Source organism: Engystomops pustulosus, chromosome 7 (assembly GCF_040894005.1).
Source record: "Engystomops pustulosus chromosome 7, aEngPut4.maternal, whole genome shotgun sequence".
NCBI classification, from domain to species: Eukaryota; Metazoa; Chordata; class Amphibia; order Anura; family Leptodactylidae; genus Engystomops; species Engystomops pustulosus.
Genome location: NC_092417.1, coordinates 142,544,257 through 142,564,500, shown reverse-complemented (window position 1 = coordinate 142,564,500; position 20,244 = coordinate 142,544,257). Strand labels below are relative to the sequence as shown.

Sequence of the window (20,244 nt, the reverse complement as noted above, 5' to 3'; positions counted from 1 at the left end):
AACAGCTGGTGAAAACATTGCCATAATTATGCAATAAGCAATTATTAATAAGGTAGGAGCTGTCAGAGCTGCTATACTGCCACCTATTATGTCACTTGTAGTATCACAGAAAACAGAATTCAAAGGCACACATGCCATATTGCCGATAGTTGATTAAAGTCATTTGTATATCCACTTTATATGCCTGGCCTCTCCCGGGGTCTCCTGGCAGACCCTAATTACCCAGTTCTACTGATAATATGCCTCAACATATAACCAGTACAGCTGGTGTTGGGCCATAACCCGAGTGTTAAACGGGGCACAGGAGTCAAAAAGCGGTCTGTTATCTATACAAAGCAACAGATAAACGGACCTGAAGTTTTGTATTTAGAGTTCAGATATACCCTGCATGACCCGGAAGTATTACCAAATTGCCTGCAAATTGTCTGGCAAATCAACGCCCCTGGCAACTAGTCAAGGCTGTGATTGGCCAAGTATGGTCCTCTTGGCCAATCACAGCCATGGCTAATAGCTAGGTGCGTCAGTTTGCCGATTGACAATATTTCCTGGTCAGGCAGGGCACAACCGAAACCCGAAAAGAAAATTCAGGTTTGCACATGTCTAAAAGCAATGAGTATGATACATTGTAGTTTAAATCCATAGATAATTTACAGCAAAATTCACAACTAGAGTCTGATCATGGAATACCCGCAACAAGTCCATGCTTTTTGGTCAACAGATATAAACCTTGTAATTGATTTTTCCCCAACCATAGGTTATTTCACAACAGCAAATTCTTCTCCAAAACTTCTTCATCACTATATCCAACTCTATATGCATCGTCTGGATAGGGTGGCAGGGCAGCTACCGGATTGTCCAGGTCTGTCCTGCTAATTCCACAACAAGAGGTCGCAAAGCAAAGAGTATATTCATAGCTTCATGGTGTACAAAATCAAGCCAGATGAAGTCTGTTAGAATTTTGCACTTGGTTTGTTTTATGTCCAATGGGTGGTCCGATTCAGTGACTCATGATTCATGACACCAAAGCATAAAATTTGGAGATTTAAAATTATAAAATAAAATTTTAATATCCCTCCCACCAAAAAAAAGAAAAAAGCCAGTATCTCCTGCCCTGCAGATGACATGTAGTGCTTTATTTTCTCTGTGATAGTATTATAGAGGTTTTCACTGTAGTCCTGGTTTCTTAAAGGGATCCTGATAACCAACATTGATTGTAAATAGCAGACAGTGGTGTATCCAGTGGAAAGTCTATGCCAGGTCCCCAACTAGAATGTATGGTTTATAGTAATAACCTTCTCAAATGAAAAAGTGACACCTTATGGGCCCTCTAAGCCTCTTGGGCCTATTTGCAAGTGAACCTTCTGCACCCCATCAAGATATGCCCCTGATAGTAGACAATGTACTTTATATAACACTGTTAATGTCCTTGTATCATAGATAGGCTCTTTCCATCATAATATGGATGATTTGTGATGCTTTTCTTGTGAAGGATTATTAGGATAATATGTAATACTTATAACATTGCCCCATTTCCATTAAACCATTGGAAATCGGAAAGCTGCTAATCCTTACCAGACAGAAATCCCACCAAAACTGCTTTTGTACCCATGCAGCCACGATAATGGCAGGTTTAATTCTAACTTAAGAACCTTCTTTCCTGACCTGTTTGCCTTTGTAAGGTATAACTGGGTCAAACATCACCTTATACATTGCCATTTCATGTTAATGCAAACCCCTGCAGTTCTATGTGAATGTCATATGGAGTAACACAGAAAGTGTTTCATTTATGGCCTAGAAATTATTCATGGTTAGTATTATGCTTAGTTACAAAGACCGAGGGACAACAATGTATATCAGCCATCCAACATCTAGGACAATGGGATAGAAGGAAAGGAAAGATGGTGGTGGACAAAAGAGACAAGACAAAATGAGAGGAATTGGGGAGATTAAATACTGCACAGAAACTTTAATGGCTGTATAGCGGTAAGAGTGATAAGACCATTAAACATTATCTATGGCAACAAGAAAATGGTTGGGTTTATGGATTTTTTTTTAAATGAAAGCATAAAGACAGCAAATTGTCCAACTGGATTCTTAAAGGAAATCTTCCATCAAACGGAAGCATGATAAACCAGGGACACTTACTCATAGATCCAGGCACCGCGACTATGGTCATCTTCTTATACTTGTTGTCTTGTTATCAATTGTGTCCTTCTTTCTAAAATCAGCATTCAAAACTATGCTAATGAGTCTTAGGTCTACTCTAGCCCCTCTGTAATCTGGCTTTACAGGCTGCTACACTGACTCTCCTCCCTGCTCCCTCAGCACTCCTGGAAGCACTCACTGTAGAAGTGCTGAGGAAACAGGGGAAGGTGAGGCGGCCAGTTAAACCGGGGTTTCCCCCGGGGTTTCTAAAACTTGATTTTAGCAGGTAAGAGACCATGATAAATAAGATTACCACAGTCGCAGTGACTGGATCTATGAGTAAGTGCCCCTGGTTTACCCTGCTTGATTTTGATCTGATTAGTAAATTTCCTCTAAAATGATTTTATAATTTCTAAGTATATAAAAGACCACAATACTGCTGATGATTCAATTATCCGTACCAATATCAAAAAGGTGCAATCCAAGTACTGTAGTAGACAACTTGAGGTGTTTTCACATCTCTACCGGGGGCTTAAGTTGCCCTGCAGAACATTTTTTGAAAAATTCCAAAATGGATGTTATTATGGATATCCAACTATGACCAAAAGGCTTTATTGACTTCAATGGGTATTTTTGGCTTTAATTTGAGCATTGTCAATCATACAGTGCCCAAAAAGCAGTTTTGTTTATCCAAAATTTGAAACGGATTCTATGACAAAGGCTCTAACAGAGTCCTCAGCACAGATGTGTTTTGTCATGGATGTATGAGCTATTGACAATCTATAGACTTAGATTAGAAGATTCTAATTGTTGAGAAATGAAAAAATAAAACCCATATACATCATGGCCGCATCTATAACCAAGATGCGTTACGGCAAAAGACTTAAACCCAATTCCTCATAAATTTGTTTGTTATTCTATATTTTACTCCTCCTTTAAATATATGGTGGAATGTAGAGTTCTATTGGAGAATTCAAAAATTCAAAAAAACCTTACAAATGTCTTTAAACTTTACTCTATGAGTTATGAAGACCAACAGATGATCGAAACTGTTGAGACTATGGAAATTGTTGTGTCACATCCAAAGTGAAATAGTACAGTCAATTGTTATGCACTGTGCCCTCGTAAGATGCATCTAAGGTATCCCATCTGGTATGGCCACCACATCCAGGCAATGAACAGGAGGTGTTGGGACCAAGACTTGGGAACTTATCCCAACACCTCAAAGCTAACTTGGTCCTCAAGGGCATACCATGAGTAGTTGGGACTAATAATTTAAAATTAAACTTAAATGTAGAATACAGTATATATAGAATATAGTGATAGTAGAAGTTGGAAACCAAATCATTAAAACATACTTAACTCCAACAATTTTCTGGATATCAATAGTCTGGGTGTGGGTGCATGAGTAGTTACACTGTATCTGGTCATTTATTCTTCATTAACCAACAGCTCTCATCTCTGAAGTCTCTAAATCTAGTTGTGGTGCTGGTGGGTAGAGAGCTAACTGCTTGGGGCATAACTAGGAGAGGCAGGGCCACATAGCAGACTTCTGAATGGAGCCCCCTTCCCTCTCAGAAGGTGTATCTATTTGTATGCACACACATTTTTAAAGTGTATATATTTATATACTCTTCATACATTTATACACAGATCTGTCCCAGTAGCTGCTGACCACATGGGGGAATTACACAGTAGGGATTAGAGACAAGAGATTTCTAGTCCTGTCATTTCTTATCTGAGCTGCCGATTTATGCTGTGTACTATGGAAGATAATATGTATATAATGGTGCACATTCTCCATTTTTTAGTGTGTCAGGTGGGATGACGGGGCCCCCTGACACTGCGGGCCCCATAGCAGCTGCTATGGCTGTAGTTACGCCCCTGGCTGGGACTCATTCCCCCCCTCCCCCTTGCATAGAGCTTTATCTAATCTAACACCTCAGAAAGCAGAGTTTAGCAGAGATTTGATATTGAAAATATTAGAAAGGGAAAAGTTAGTAGGTGATAAGAACTAAAGTGAGTATAGAAGGAGGCACTTTTCTTTAAGATGTTTTACAGATTTTCTTGCGCTCACTTATTATACCGATTTATGCAAAGTTTAATGAAAAGTTAATAGTGAACCTTTAAGCAAGATGTTATTTTCCCCAAGCGTTCTCTTACATGATACCTTATGAGTCATCTGCTCAAGAATTTCTTACATATGCAATAAAATAAGAACCATATCTGCCCTTTTTCTGCTTTGCCTCTTTCCTGCATGATGTGTATAACCATTCTCTTACCCTCTCCTTCACTAATCGTATTAAGCATTTAGGATTGAAGAATAATTTTCCGTTCTCTGCACAATGTACTGTATTTCTTACTTTGCTGATGCCTTTATGTTGTGTCTCTTTTCCTCCTCTGCTTTCTCTTGCTTTTGGCCTGTGGGCAGGGAAGGCCGTATGGTGGTGCTGTCCTTGGTGCTGGGTCTCTCCGAGCAGGATGACTTTGCCAATATTCCAGACCTGCAAACAAATGGGTCTCAACAGAACCAGAACACTCAGGGCGAAAAGAGGTAGGAGGGGGGAGCGCAAAAGTGCCCTCCCTGTGGTGGTGGTGCTGGGGGTTTGTAATGTTGAATATTGTATGTTATGTTGGTTACATTCGTATGCGGTCACTGCTTCATACACGTTATCACAGTTTTATATATTGTGTCCGTGTTGCATGAGTGCAGCTGTGTGCGTCTTGTCTGAATGTGAAATACCATAACTCAATATCTACTATCAGTTTTAGAAATCACTATAAATCTGAAGGTAGGTGACCCCCTAGTAGTCCAAACTGCCAAAATCAATTTTTTCAAAATGTGTGAAATATTAATATTTTCCTTTCTGATTGCTTGGACCCGATTAAGTTGGCCTTCTTAATTTAAAACTGGAGTCTTCAGTCGAGAGCCTCTTATATGGCTCAATGATCAGCAGATGTCTATCCCTGATTCATGCCCAGTGTAAAATGCCCTGCAATCAAACCACAACCTGCTGGTTGGTCGCTATTGGCATCTTTTCGGTAATCATCAAAAGGATAGTTGGCAGCATGTCTACCAGAGTAAACAGTTGTGTCCTCTATTAGGTGAGGGAATTAAATGAACAATCCCAAGGACAATTGTTTGTTCAAATCCCATCAAATAATTGGTCACAATAAAGATCTGAATCCCAGCCAGTGGGATGCACTTGCAACGTGTCAAATATTTTGCTTGTTAGTTACTAAAATTGGCTGAACTGGTCTCTCTGCTCTCCACTTCTATTGTGACTTCTGACACCAAAATTAGGGTTAGTGCTTAGGGAGACAAACAGGCAGACATAATTCCAGTCTTAACATTTTGCCAGTCCCCAGCAGATCACTTTTCAGTGCCAGACAACCAAAAAAATTAAAAAATACTGTTGATGAGAAAACCTTGGTGGCTTGCGTGGTCATTGGTGTTTATTGCATCTTCACTAAAAAGAGAGTCAACTTCTTACATCATTGCTTGTGAAAAAATTCAGCTTTGATTTTGATGCACTGCCCCCAAAGAATAGACGACAAATCTCTTGAAGATGAATTGTTTTTATTGGTCCCAATAAAGTTGATTATTCTTCAAGAAATTTGTCGGTAATCCTTTGGGGCAGTGGGTCAAAATAAAAACTAGATTTTTTTCCACACACCCTACCTTCCCATTTGATCTACCCTGCTGGCCCCAAACCAGTTAGGGTCTGCAGGTGAAGCAGAAGCCCTCTTCTCATTGAACTCCACTAGGAGTGCACCTTCCATCCTCACTTATTCTTATAACCTAACCTCTAACACTCTATGTGGTGTCAGGTGTTCTCAAATATTCTTCTATGAAGAGGTGAGCAGGTGCCTGGATGGAGGAGCAGCTGTGGATATTGTGTTCTTGGACTTTGCAAAGGCATTTGACACAGTCCCTCATAGACGCCTGATGGGTAAAATTAGGGCTATTGGTTTGGCAGAAATCATTCGCAATTGGATTGCAAACTGGCTAAAGGATCGTATCCAGAGAGTTGTGGTCAATGATTCCTACTCGGAATGGTCACCAGTTATGAGTGGTGTACCCCAGGGTTCTGTGCTTGGCCCACTACTATTTAATATATTTATTAATGATATAGAGGTAGGAATTAATAGCACTGTGTCTATTTTTGCAGATGACACCAAACTGTGTAGTGTAATACAGTCTATGGAGGATGTTCATAGGCTGCAGGGTGACTTGGACAAACTGAATGTTTGGTCATCCACTTGGCAAATGAGGTTTAATGTGGATAAATGTAAGGTTATTCACCTGGGGGCCAATAATCCAAAGGCAAAATATGTACTTGGGGGAGTAAATCTGTGATAGTCCCTTGTTGAGAAGGACCTGGGGGTACTAGTAGATCATAAATTGAGTAACAGCATGCAATGTCAAGCAGCTGCCTCTAAAGCTAGTAGGATCTTGTCATGTATCAAAAGTGGTATGGACTCTCGTGATAGGTATGTAATATTACCACTATACAAGGCATTGGTTCTGCCTCACCTGGAATATGCTGTCCAGTTCTGGGCACCGGTCTATAAAAAGGATGCCCTGGAGCTGGAGAGGGTTCAACGTAGAGCCACAAAAATGATAAGGGGTATGGAGGGTCTTAGTTATGAGGAAAGATTAAAACAACTAGATTTATTTAGTCTGGAAAAGAGACGACTACGAGGGGACATGATTAATTTATATAAATATATGAATGGTCCATACAAGAAATATGGTGGTAAGTTGTTTCACATTAAATCAAATCAAAAGACGAGGGGGCACTGTCTCCGTTTGGAGAAATCAAGGTTTAATCACCGGGGACGACAGGGCTTTTTTACTATGAGAACTGTCAATCTTTGGAATAGCCTGCCTCAGGCTGTAAAACTGTCAAAAAGAAAAACAGCCTGGTAGTGAAATGGTTCTTCTATCCACACTTAGCCCTAAATATTGGAGTGAATTCCAGGAATGTAAATCTTTTCTCTATCTCAAATATTCTTCTATATGTTAATATATAAGAAATATTGTTCCAATAGAAACATAAACTTTTATAACATTCATATAAAACAAGAAAATTATTATGTGCCGTGCTGTCCTTGAGCCAGTGAAAACTAAAGACACCGGGGGGTTTGTCCGGGACATGAACCCCGGGCTTTTTTATCTACCAGTGCTTCTATTCAGTGCCTTCTTTTTTGTAGTTCAAAGGGAATTTATTTCCTATATAAAGAAATCTAAGAAAATATGATGCTTATGAAATAAACATTTCCCAGAGTTTTGGACACCTCAGTGAGTGAAGAAGATTACTAGGTCATCAAGGCTTCTTTCAGGCAGTGCCCCGATAGGTAGTATTCCAGGCACTAAGTCTCCATCAATGGGAGCTTTCTAGTTAAATCATCTCTGAATAAAAAGTGTGAAAAGAACTAGAGACATTTGGCTGGAATTGCTTCGAAAAGTTAGCACAGTGTTAATGAAGTGGTCCAATTTTCACTCTGAGGTTATTTTTATTCTTCCTATACCACGCTCCATATATTAACACATTAATGCTGTCATTAAACCACAGTCTGTCATGCAGATCTTCCAAATATAAAGCCAGAAAAAGAAACACAGAACTTCCACCTAGAGCCCGCTGGAGTGACGAACATGACGTATTCCTGTCTTGATTCCCCATCGAAATGTGGGTGTTAGTTCTCACAGTTTCAATATCTGCTGATGATGTTATGACAGTCTATTTAATGAAGATTCATGCACCTAGATATAAAAATACTGAATACCGGCCCTCCTCGGGAATGTGTTAGTGAATGAAGGCCCCGACATGAATGAAGAAGAACCTCTAGAGATTTAGGCTGAGTTCTTCTTACAAGGGTGAAACCTTTCTAAATTCTGATTATCTGGTGATGAGGAAAACATAACCCCCCCGGGGAAATGAAATAATAATACAAAAAGAACCTTGTTAACCCCTTCCATAGCAATGCCTTCTTCTGATCCATCACCTCAATTACTCTATCTTGTAATGGTGTCTTAAGATACCATCTCTTATTAACAATCCTCTAATCTATATTTCCATATTCTTAATGACATTACTCTTCTGTAGAGATGGTGGAGAACCCCTTTGACTTATGTTGTCCTCTATTTTGCCCATTGGGGTTTTTTCATGTTTTTACATTTCAGTGTACTGTCTTGGAAGGAACTAATACCTAATTAAAAAAGGAAGATACCTATTTCTTTTAAATCTTAGGTACTCTATGCATTTATTAGGCTTTGTATATTCTTACAACTTATATAATGGATATCTGCAACACAAATTGGATGGATATGGACTATGGATGACTGAAGCTCCTACATATCACATATACCTGGGTACCCTCAGTATTGCTTTACAAATCAGTAAATGGGCATGCCTCTGAACAAAAGTGGATAGAAAATCATCAATTACTGACCATTGTGACTCCTGCCAATCAATAGAAGGGCATTAGAAATTATCATATCACTTATTTTTTTTTATTTAGGGGCCACCTAGTAAGGAAATTATCTCCACTTCTTACCTGTGCACCCCGGAAACATGACTGTACTAAGACTACCCTTTAAATATAATAGGGGACAATTTGCTAATTAAATGGAACAAACTTGGATTAGATTGTCTTAAATGTATCGTGGGGGCTGTACTATGTGCAGTTTGCCTGTGTATAGCGCACAAGATTAAGGATTTCTGGTGCCTGTTCTTCATGAATCTGGAGGTCCTGCACAGCTCTGACAGAGTGCACCACTTTGGTGTAGCTTTAACATGGGGTGTGTGACACATTTCTGACTTTGCATGTTAAGTCTGGCGCACAGTCCAACTGAGCACCAGAATGCCCCCTTTAGTGCAGAAATTTGTTAGCAGTTTGCACCTTACAGAACATGCAAAGTCTGACAGAAAACGGGCGCACAGCCCTAAGTAAATGTGCCCCAATATATTTGTTAATTTAAATGTATAAACATGGTGTTGTTTTTCGAGCCTATTATTTTCCACTAAATCCCACCTACTTGTTGGGCACATACAGAGGCCTCTAACACAGTAAATACAGTTTGTATAGTTACATAGTAAGGCTACATTCACAGGAACGTATGGGGGACGTATAAACGGATGACGTATATATGGTCGATATACATCCCCCATACATTTCAATAGTCTCAGTCACCGTACTGCTTCGCAACCCTTGAAAAGATAGGACATGTCGCCGTGCACCTTATATCCCTATGGAGAGGGGCGGGGGTGAATAGCACCTCCTCCTCCTCTCCCCGCGAGCTACCGTGTGCCCCCCGTGCTACAGTACACAAGAAGATCAATTGCATAAGGATAACCTGGAAATTGCAGCAGAATTGCAGCACTGCTGCACTACTATAAATTTTAATGCATCTACTCCTCTGCTTTGCAATTTAAGAGGTATTTGTCGATTGCCTAGAAAACTGAGAAAATCTTTTTTCCCGTGAACTAATGAACTTTCTTTGTAAGACCAACAAAATCCTGCTCATGTAACTAAGAAACAGAGCAATCTACATGGCAAGCAGCTCCACAGGTGTCCATCACTTCTCCTGCCCTCCCTGAATTCTTTCATCATCAGTTCTTTTTAGGTTTCTGCACAGAAAATGTAGCCAGCACGCAAAACCTTATATTGACACACATAGCATGTATACTTTCTATGCAACGCTTATCCTAACACTGAAGCAATTTTGAGACTCTGAGATTCAGATTCAGTCATCCCAGTTGATGCCTTGAGCCAAAGCACTTTGTTGCTGTCAACACATTCCCCTCAGATTCACATATATTAATATAATTTCACCTGGCAGCCAAGGATGTCTATAGCGCGTTGAGGTGGACATGGGCTCCTCGGCCTGGATCCAGCAGCTCCTCCCCATGCTTTCTCTGTATGCAGCAGTAGTGTCATGTGACCAGGGTGACATAATCACAGGTCCTTTAGCCTTCTTATATTAGCAAACTTTACACCAAGCATATATCTCATGAAATCACTGTATATCAAATCACATGAAATTACAGCAGCCTGCATGGAAAGGAGTAGAAGTCTATACATGCTGCTGTAATTTTTTTATGTGGTCACATATGTGCGTGGGGTACAGTTTGCTAATGTTGAGAGGCTAAAGGACCTGTGATTATGTCACCTTGTAGGTGGCTATTTCCATACTTTATTTGAGAGAAGTACCTCAGACAGTCTGCAGTTATTTGACCATTTTAGAGTTTGGAGAGAAACAACCTGCATAGAATCATCTTTTACTCTGGGATGATAATGTAGACTGATTTCTTACTCTCTTTCAAACTACATTTATTATTACAATCCCTTTGTACTGATCCCTCCATAAGTAGCATATTAAAGTTAGTTCTGCGGATGCGACCCCCAGCAATCAGCTATGATCTGTATCAAAATTGGACAGCAGGTGTTCAATTCCCTTGTAGCGCTGCCACAGGGGAAATAGAGTATTACACAGACTCATTTGATGCTCTAGGCTGCCCATGTAATGCAGGTGCTCTGCGTCCTCCATAGGGACACTTTTGGTATCTGTTCCCAGTTGAATATTATGGGATCATGTGAATGAAAATAGCAAATCTAATTATAACAATATATGAAATCACTACAATATGCAACACCTTGCCATAATAACTAACTTATGAAAATTTAGCAATGAAATGTACTAAATTCTCTAGTTTGGATGGTGCCTTCCCCCAAATAATGCTGTCATACAACTGTACAAAGTGTAGAAATTGCATTGCAAATATAATACTGCCCATTTTAATAAACTACTAAATAAAGCGGCTTCTTTTGCAGTTCCCTTTCATAAGTTTTAATAAGTCTGGTCCTGGGAAGTGGGCTAAATATGTATCTCCCAAATAGGGTTTGATTTGTGGTGCCACACAGAGAGAAATAGAGACATAGGGCGCTCGTGTAATATGGTAACAACTATAAAAACAGTAGAGTAATAAAATTAAACTTTAACCTTATGTGGTAAAACAAAAAACTTTGAATCTTTTACGGCTGCCGCTGGTCCTCAAGACACTGCGTACTCGTGCTCCAGGGCGCAAGGATGATGCAAATGAGAGGCAAACCCAATGGTGAGTGTATACGGGCGCCAGCACTTCAAGGAGTCTTGGAGCAATTGCAAGTCATGGATAAATCATCTGGTCCTTTATTGAAATATCACAGGCGATGGATTTCAGTTCCAAACCAGATTCTTCAACAAGAACGTGATGTAACACAATTTTATATACACATAAGTGGATCACAGGTATATCAAGTAGTGGGGGCATGGTTAGCCTCCCGTGACCTCTAATGCACACAGTTCACAATACAAAAAACTAAGTAAATCATATATAAGATACACAAAAGAGTCTATATAGGACAGTGTTCACACTATTGAAAGAGTGCGTCGGCACTACCAGACCTGTGTGGTGTAGCAAGTTGGCAATGACACCTGTAACATCTACCGGGTTTCAGCAGTATCACGGGTGGTGCTCAGCTGCTGGAGCAAGCGTCTTCCAAAAGTAGAAAAGATAGAAAAGACAAGCGGCACTCACCCAAGTACTCTTCCTTTATTTACATCTCGTATGACAGGGAGGTATGACAAGACATAACTCACAGCAACGGGCCGTTTCACGCACTCATACGGCTCGACAAAGCGCAGGAGTGTGCAAAACAGCCCGTTGCCGTGAGTTATGTCCTGTCATATCTCCCTGCCATACGAGATGTAAATAAACAAAGAGTACTTGGGTGAGTGCCGCTTGTCTTTTCTATCTTTTCTACTTTTTAAATCATATATAATTTACATGTTTTACCTATAAATCATTAATATCTTTACATAGGAGCTGTACGGGAACATAATACAAGCTCAAAAGAGCCCAATAAAATAGAAGGTTGAAAGGCATGTTATACAGATACACATAACATATTAAAAACCTCAATGGATCGGAACAAAAACTCACCTCGGGAGTGAGGTCAGAGGAATGAAAATACATGTCCAATGTACTTTTAGTATACTCTTCTACCAATGGCCGCTAAGTGTCTTTGACTACGGACCGTCGCAAGGACCAAAATCAACTTGCTGGTGTTCATAGAAACTCACCACTGGGTTTGTACATAACATTTGGGATTGGGGATGCACCTGAAAAGCTATGTACACCTTTGGGGGAAATTTTTAATTTTTTTTGTCACTATGGCTTTTTTTTCCTTAATAGAGTTTTACTTGATATCTCTATAGTTTTTTCTTACACTTACTCTAGAGTTTTTCCTATGTGTCAAATGCCAAATATCGCGATGTCAAGATGTTGCATCTCTTATCTTTTTTCTCACTCATTTACCCTTTATGCACACAAAGCTTTTTTTTGGGGGGGGGGGGGGAAGGGGGACGTGTTCGGGCCACTATCACAAGTCCCCTTTCACTTCTATGGGTTTATACACAAGCTATTGGATTCCACAGCCACATACATGTGCCGCAAAAAACAGAACAAGTCTTTATTATTCTCACTAGCCGAGGTGCACGTGGCTGTAACTACATTAATGCTAGAATCTAATTCACTCCACATAGGATTCCCTAGACTTATTATCCAGAATTAGTCATCCATCATCACTCATATAAAGCTGGCCATAAACATAACACTTATACCTAATATTTTATCTTATGAGAGAAGTGAGGATCGGACATTTAAAATCCAGTTGCCTGATCCTCTCCCCCCCCCCCATAGGCCATTCACTGAAAGCTGGGAGGAGCTCATATGCATCAGAACCCACCTCAATCATTGGGTCTGGCTGACATTCATCTACTGCGTGTATGACCCTGTGGGATCGTTAGATCCATAAAGCCTATTATTTCCCTCTCTTTTTAAAATAATTTTAGACAAAATTTTTGTTACAATTTGACATATGAAACATAGGTATTTCCTCACTCTGCCAATACGAAAATATGGTTTAAGGCCAGTTGGCCACGAACCTACTGTAAAATGCTACCTTTTGTCAGTGGAAATCATCCAATCTCTTTCTGCTTATGGACTGTCCGTTTTTTAACTCCTAATGTCATAATAATTCTCTTAATCGATTTTCCCATCTCTGAGATACTACCTCTTTTTTCAACATCTTCTAGCAACATACCACACTAGGATTATATACAAGTTCTGTTTTTCCACACACCCATTGACTTCAATGGGAAAGATTCACGGGCGACTCGCATAATAGTGGATGTTGCGATTTTCTCATAACGGACAGTGTGTCACAGTTATGTCCAAAAGCACTGGGACATAACTCGGACATGAATGCTTTTTGTGGGCAAGAGACCTTAAATTACACATTACCGCTACCAAAATCTTGCGTACAACGGGTTTTGCAAAGATTTTCATCACTTTCTACCAATTAATCTTTTTATTTTCAATTTTGTACAACAGACAAAAACAGACAACAAAAGTCATGCCTTGGGGGGTGAGCACTGCTTACCACCGCCCCTCTCCATAGCAATGCATGGTGCACGGTGCCGTATTAAGGGGAAAGATAGACATGTCCTATCTTGCTCCCGGCTCCCTTACGGCGCCTATTGCTGTCTATGGTATATACGTCCCCCATACGGCAGTGTGAATGTAGCCTAAGCATGTTAGAAACATATAGCACTGACTAGAATCTGAGAGTTTATATCGACTCGCATCCCAACAATAATAGTCTGGCACACAGGCCAGAGTAAGCAAAGACAATTTTACAATCCAATGTACTTGGGTGGAAACACAAATTACTTATTACAACTGCTCAAATTGTCTAGTGTAATCTCTTATGTTTCAATCCACTTGGAGCACTCCGAGTTGTAGCCAATGTCACTCCATCAGGTACCACCCTGTTAGTGTAAATTGACTTAACTCTAATTTCTTCAGGAGTGAAATATACCACCATGAACAGGGTCGGCTCCAAGTTTCAGTAGGCCCCTGGGCGACAGAGCCTCTGTCAGCCACTGTGCAGTGAACTCACGTGGTGGCATTAAAAATTCAAAAACGAAAACTAAAATATTTCCTATTTTATCATCCCAAACAATCATGGTTAGAGATGAGCGAACATGCTCGTCCGAGCTTGATGCTCGGTCGAGCATTAGGGTACTCGAAACTGCTCGTTGCTCGGACGAATACTTCGCCCGCTCGAGAAAATGGCAGCTCCCGCCGTTTTGCTTTTTGGCGGCCAGAAACAGAGCCAATCACAAGCCAGGAGACTCTGCACTCCACCCAGCATGACGTGGTACCCTTACACGTCGATAGCAGTGGTTGGCTGGCCAGATCAGGTGACCCTGGGATAGACTAGCCGCTGGCCGCGCTGCTCGGATCATTCTGTCTCTGGATGCCGCTAGGGAGAGAGCTGCTGCTGGTCAGGGAAAGCGTTAGGGTGTTCTATTAGCTTACTGTTAGGCAGGAGTGATTCTCAAAGAACCCAACAGCCCTTCTTAGGGCTACAATAACGTTCTACTTTTTTTATTTTAATTTGCATCTTTTACCATTTTGTGAGGAATTAGCAGGGGGACTTGCTACCGTTGTGTTTAGCTCTTAGTGGCACACATATCCATAGCAAAGACCGAAGTGGGAAAATTCAGTAGGGGTTGGATTTCTATTAGGCAATAACTCAGTGTCATCTCATCTGGCATAGTAGTGTGCTTCCTTTGATACTTGGCTAGAAAATAGCCATAGGAGAATACAAACAGCTTCTTGAAGCCTACAGTAGCGTTCTATATATTTGATTTCTGGTTGATCTGCTGGTGGCTTTAGTTTCTGCAGTGCATGTACTTGCCAATTCTGAGCAATTTGTAGTAAGACTTGCGACCGCTGTGTTCTGCGCTTAGTGGCGCACATATCCATAGCAAAGGCTGAAGTGGGAAAATTCAGTAGGGGTTGGATTTCTATTAGGCACTAACTCAGTGTCATCTCATCTGGCATAGTAGTGTGCTTCCTTTGATACTTGGCTAGAAAATAGCCATAGGAGAATACAAACAGCTTCTTGAAGCCTACAGTAGCGTTCTATATATTTGATTTCTGGTTGATCTGCTGGTGGCTTTAGTTTCTGCAGTGCATGTACTTGCCAATTCTGAGCAATTTGTAGTGAGACTTGCGACCACTGTGTTCTGCGCTTAGTGGCGCACATATCCATAGCAAAGGCTGAAGTGGGAAAATTCAGTAGGGGTTGGATTTCTATTAGGCACTAACTCAGTGTCATCTCATCTGGCATAGTAGTGTGCTTCCTTTGATACTTGGCTAGAAAATAGCCATAGGAGAATACAAATAGCTTCTTGAAGCCTACAGTAGCGTTCTATATATTTGATTTCTGGTTGATCTGCTGGTGGCTGTAGTTTCTGCAGTGCATGTACTTGCCAATTCTGAGCAATTTGTAGTGAGACTTGCGACCGCTGTGTTCTGCGCTTAGTGGCGCACATATCCATAGCAAAGGCTGAAGTGGGAAAATTCAGTAGGGGTTGGATTTCTATTAGGCACTAACTCAGTGTCATCTCATCTGGCATAGTAGTGTGCTTCCTTTGATACTTGGCTAGAAAATAGCCATAGGAGAATACAAATAGCTTCTTGAAGCCTACAGTAGCGTTCTATATATTTGATTTCTGGTTGATCTGCTGGTGGCTTTAGTTTCTGCAGTGCATGTACTTGCCAATTCTGAGCAATTTGTAGTGAGACTTGCGACCGCTGTGTTCTGCGCTTAGTGGCGCACATATCCATAGCAAAGGCTGAAGTGGGAAAATTCAGTAGGGGTTGGATTTCTATTAGGCAATAACTCAGTGTCATCTCATCTGGCATAGTAGTGTGCTTCCTTTGATACTTGGCTAGAAAATAGCCATAGGAGAATACAAATAGCTTCTTGAAGCCTACAGTAGCGTTCTATATATTTGATTTCTGGTTGATCTGCTGGTGGCTTTAGTTTCTGCAGTGCATGTACTTGCCAATTCTGAGCAATTTGTAGTGAGACTTGCGACCGCTGTGTTCTGCGCTTAGTGGCGCACATATCCATAGCAAAGGCTGAAGTGGGAAAATTCAGTAGGGGTTGGATTTCTATTAGGCAATAACTCAGTGTCATCTCATCTGGCATAGTAGTGTGCTTCCTTTGATACTTGGCTAGAAAATAGCCATAGGAGAATACAAATAGCTTCTTGAAGCCTACAGTAGCGTTCTATATATTTGATTTCTGGTTGATCTGCTGGTGGCTGTAGTTTCTGCAGTGCATGTACTTGCCAATTCTGAGCAATTTGTAGTGAGACTTGCGACCGCTGTGTTCTGCGCTTAGTGGCGCACATATCCATAGCAAAGGCTGAAGTGGGAAAATTCAGTAGGGGTTGGATTTCTATTAGGCACTAACTCAGTGTCATCTCATCTGGCATAGTAGTGTGCTTCCTTTGATACTTGGCTAGAAAATAGCCATAGGAGAATACAAATAGCTTCTTGAAGCCTACAGTAGCGTTCTATATATTTGATTTCTGGTTGATCTGCTGGTGGCTTTAGTTTCTGCAGTGCATGTACTTGCCAATTCTGAGCAATTTGTAGTGAGACTTGCGACCGCTGTGTTCTGCGCTTAGTGGCGCACATATCCATAGCAAAGGCTGAAGTGGGAAAATTCAGTAGGGGTTGGATTTCTATTAGGCAATAACTCAGTGTCATCTCATCTGGCATAGTAGTGTGCTTCCTTTGATACTTGGCTAGAAAATAGCCATAGGAGAATGCAAATAGCTTCTTGAAGCCTACAGTAGCGTTCTATATATTTGATTTCTGGTTGATCTGCTGGTGGCTTTAGTTTCTGCAGTGCATGTACTTGCCAATTCTGAGCAATTTGTAGTGAGACTTGCGACCGCTGTGTTCTGCGCTTAGTGGCGCACATATCCATAGCAAAGGCTGAAGTGGGAAAATTCAGTAGGGGTTGGATTTCTATTAGGCAATAACTCAGTGTCATCTCATCTGGCATAGTAGTGTGCTTCCTTTGATACTTGGCTAGAAAATAGCCATAGGAGAATACAAATAGCTTCTTGAAGCCTACAGTAGCGTTCTATATATTTGATTTCTGGTTGATCTGCTGGTGGCTGTAGTTTCTGCAGTGCATGTACTTGCCAATTCTGAGCAATTTGTAGTGAGACTTGCGACCGCTGTGTTCTGCGCTTAGTGGCGCACATATCCATAGCAAAGGCTGAAGTGGCAAAATTCAGTAGGGGTTGGATTTCTATTAGGCAATAACTCAGTGTCATCTCATCTGGCATAGTAGTGTGCTTCCTTTGATACTTGGCTAGAAAATAGCCATAGCAATAGGATAGGATTGTTTGGTTCTAAAAACTCAAAAAAAAACAAAAAACACAAAAAAAACAAAAAACACAAAAAAACACAAAAAAAAAAAAAAAAAGGAAAAAAAAAAAAAAAGTTATAACTCTCATTTTAAAAATGTTTAACCCCAGGGCTAGGGGTAGAGGACGAGGGCGGGGACGTGGGCGTCCAACTACTGCAGGGGTCAGAGGCCGTGGTCCTGGGCGGGGTGAGACACCACCTGCTGATGAGGGAGCAGGGGAACGCCGCAGAGCTACACTCCCTAGGTTCATGTCTGAAGTTACTGGGACTCGTGGTAGAGCACTGTTGAGGCCAGAACAGTGCGAACAGGTGATGTCGTGGATTGCTGACAATGCTTCGAGCAATTTGTCCACCACCAGTCAGTCTTCCACGCAGTCCACCCATGTCACCGAAATCCCCACTCCTCCAGCTCCTGCACCTCAGCCTCCTCCCCCCCAGTCTGCCCCCTCCCAGGAAAATTTGCCATTTGAACCGGCATACTCTGAGGAACTGTTTTCTGGACCCTTCCCACAGTCACAAACCACTTGTCCGGTTGCTGCTGAGCAATTTTCCGATGCCCAGGTTTTCCACCAGTCACAGTCTGTGGGTGATGATGACCTTCTTGACGTAGTGGAAGTGTGTAAAGAGGTGTCCGACGATGAGGAGACACGGTTGTCAGACAGTGGGGAAGTTGTTGTCAGGGCAGGAAGTCCGAGGGGGGAGCAGACTGAGGGATCGGAGGATGATGAGGTGACAGACCCAAGCTGGGTTGAGAGGCCGGGTGAACACAGTGCTTCTGAGACGGAGGAGAGTCCTCGACCTGAACAGGTTGGAAGAGGCAGTGGTGGGGCCAGACGGAGAGGCAGGGCCAGAGCTGGTGCATCAGCGCCACTGTCAACTAGTGAAGCTCCCGTGGTGAGGGCTCTTGCGGCGAGGGCTAGATCTTCAGAAGTGTGGAGGTTCTTTAAGGAAACACCGGATGACCGACGGACTGTGGTGTGCAACATTTGCCAAACCAGGCTCAGCAGGGGTTCCACCACTACTAGCTTAACTACCACCAGTATGCGCAGGCATATGAATGCTAAGCACCCCACTCAGTGGCAACAAGCCCGTTCACCTCCGGCCGTGCACACCACTGCTCCTTCCCCTGTGTCAGCTGCTAGTCAGCCCCCTGCCCAGGACCCTGCCACAAAAACCCCATCGTCGCCTCCACGATCCTCCACAGCATCCACCAGCGTTCAGCTCTCCATACCCCAGACGCTGGAGCGGAAACGCAAATATAGTGCAACCCACCCGCACGCCCAAGCCCTTAATGTGCACATCTCCAGATTGCTTAGCCTGGAGATGCTGCCCTATAGGCTAGTAGAGACCGAGGCCTTTCGCAACCTCATGGCGGCGGCCGCCCCTCGGTATTCGGTCCCCAGCCGCCACTACTTTTCCCGATGTGCCGTCCCAGCCCTGCACCAGCACGTGTCAGACAACATCATCCGTGCCCTGACCAACGCCGTTTCTGACAAGGTCCACCTGACCACGGACACGTGGACGAGTGCTGCCGGGCAGGGCCACTATATATCGCTGACGGCACATTGGGTTAACTTGGTGGAGGCTGGGACCGAGTCTGACCCTGGGGCTGCTCATATACTGCCGACGCCGAGGATTGCGGGGCCTACCTCGGTCCAGGTGTTTCAGGCCTACTATGCCTCCTCCTCCTCCCACCCCTCCTCCACCTCCTCCTCCGAACTACCATCCGTGGGCACGGCGCCATCAGTCGGTAGCTCTAGGCACAGCAGCAGTGCAGTCGCTAAGCGACAGCAGGCGGTGCTCAAACTGCTGAGCCTAGGCGACAAAAGGCACACCGCCCAAGAGCTATTACAGGGCATCACGGCGCAGACTGATCTGTGGCTGGCACCGCTGAACCTCAAGCCGGGAATGGTTGTGTGTGACAACGGCCGTAACCTGGTGGCGGCTCTGCAACTCGGCAGACTGACACATGTGCCATGCCTGGCCCATGTGTTAAATCTGATAGTGCAGCGTTTCCTCAAGACATACCCCAATCTGTCTGATTTGCTCACGAAGGTGCGCCGCATCTGTGCGCATTTCAGGAAGTCCAGCCCAGATGCTGCCACTCTCAGGGCAGCGCAGCGCCGCCTCCAACTGCCCGCTCACCGACTGTTGTGCGACGTGCCCACGAGGTGGAATTCAACACTGACCATGTTATCCAGAGTTTACCAGCAGCGCAGAGCGATTGTAGACTGCCAGATGTCAACTTCCACCAGAACTGGTAGTCAGGTCAGTCAGCTTCCTCAAGTCTACAATGAGGAGTGGACGTGGATGTCTGATATCTGTCAGGTGCTGAGTAACTTTGAGGAGTCAACACAGATGGTCAGTGGCGATGCCGCCATCATCAGCCTCACCATCCCGCTGCTTGGCCTGTTGAAAAACTCTCTGGTCAGCATGAAGTCGGAAGCTTTGCGCTCGTCACAAGAGACGGGGGAAGAATATTCCCTTGTTGATAGCCAAAGCACCCTGAGGTCTGTTTCTCAGCGCATATCGGAGGAGGTGGAGGTGGAGGAGGATGAGGAGGAAGAGGAGGAGAATGTTGGCGAGACACAAGAGGGGACCATTGTTGAGTCCTTCACTGTTCAGCGTGTATGGGCAGAAGAAGAGGAGTTGGAGGAGTTGGAGGAGGAGGAAATGGACAGTCAGGCCAGTGAGGGGAGTGAATTCTTACGCGTTGGTACTCTGGCGCATATGGCAGATTTCATGC

General features: G+C 42.8%; 1 protein-coding gene across 6 annotated transcripts in view; it reads left to right on the top strand.

The window, feature by feature from the left end:
* SYT7 (synaptotagmin 7) overlaps positions 1 to 20,244 on the top strand; it is a 298,312-nt gene that overhangs the window by 195,855 nt on the left and 82,213 nt on the right. For 4 of the 6 annotated variants that reach the window (XM_072118059.1, XM_072118061.1, XM_072118062.1 and 1 more), the window contains one exon: positions 4,577 to 4,699. The exons of the other annotated variants lie outside the window; for them this stretch is intronic. In XM_072118059.1, coding sequence (XP_071974160.1) covers positions 4,577 to 4,699 — 123 coding nt within the window. The remainder of the gene's footprint in view (positions 1 to 4,576; positions 4,700 to 20,244) is intronic. 6 annotated transcript variants of the gene reach the window in all.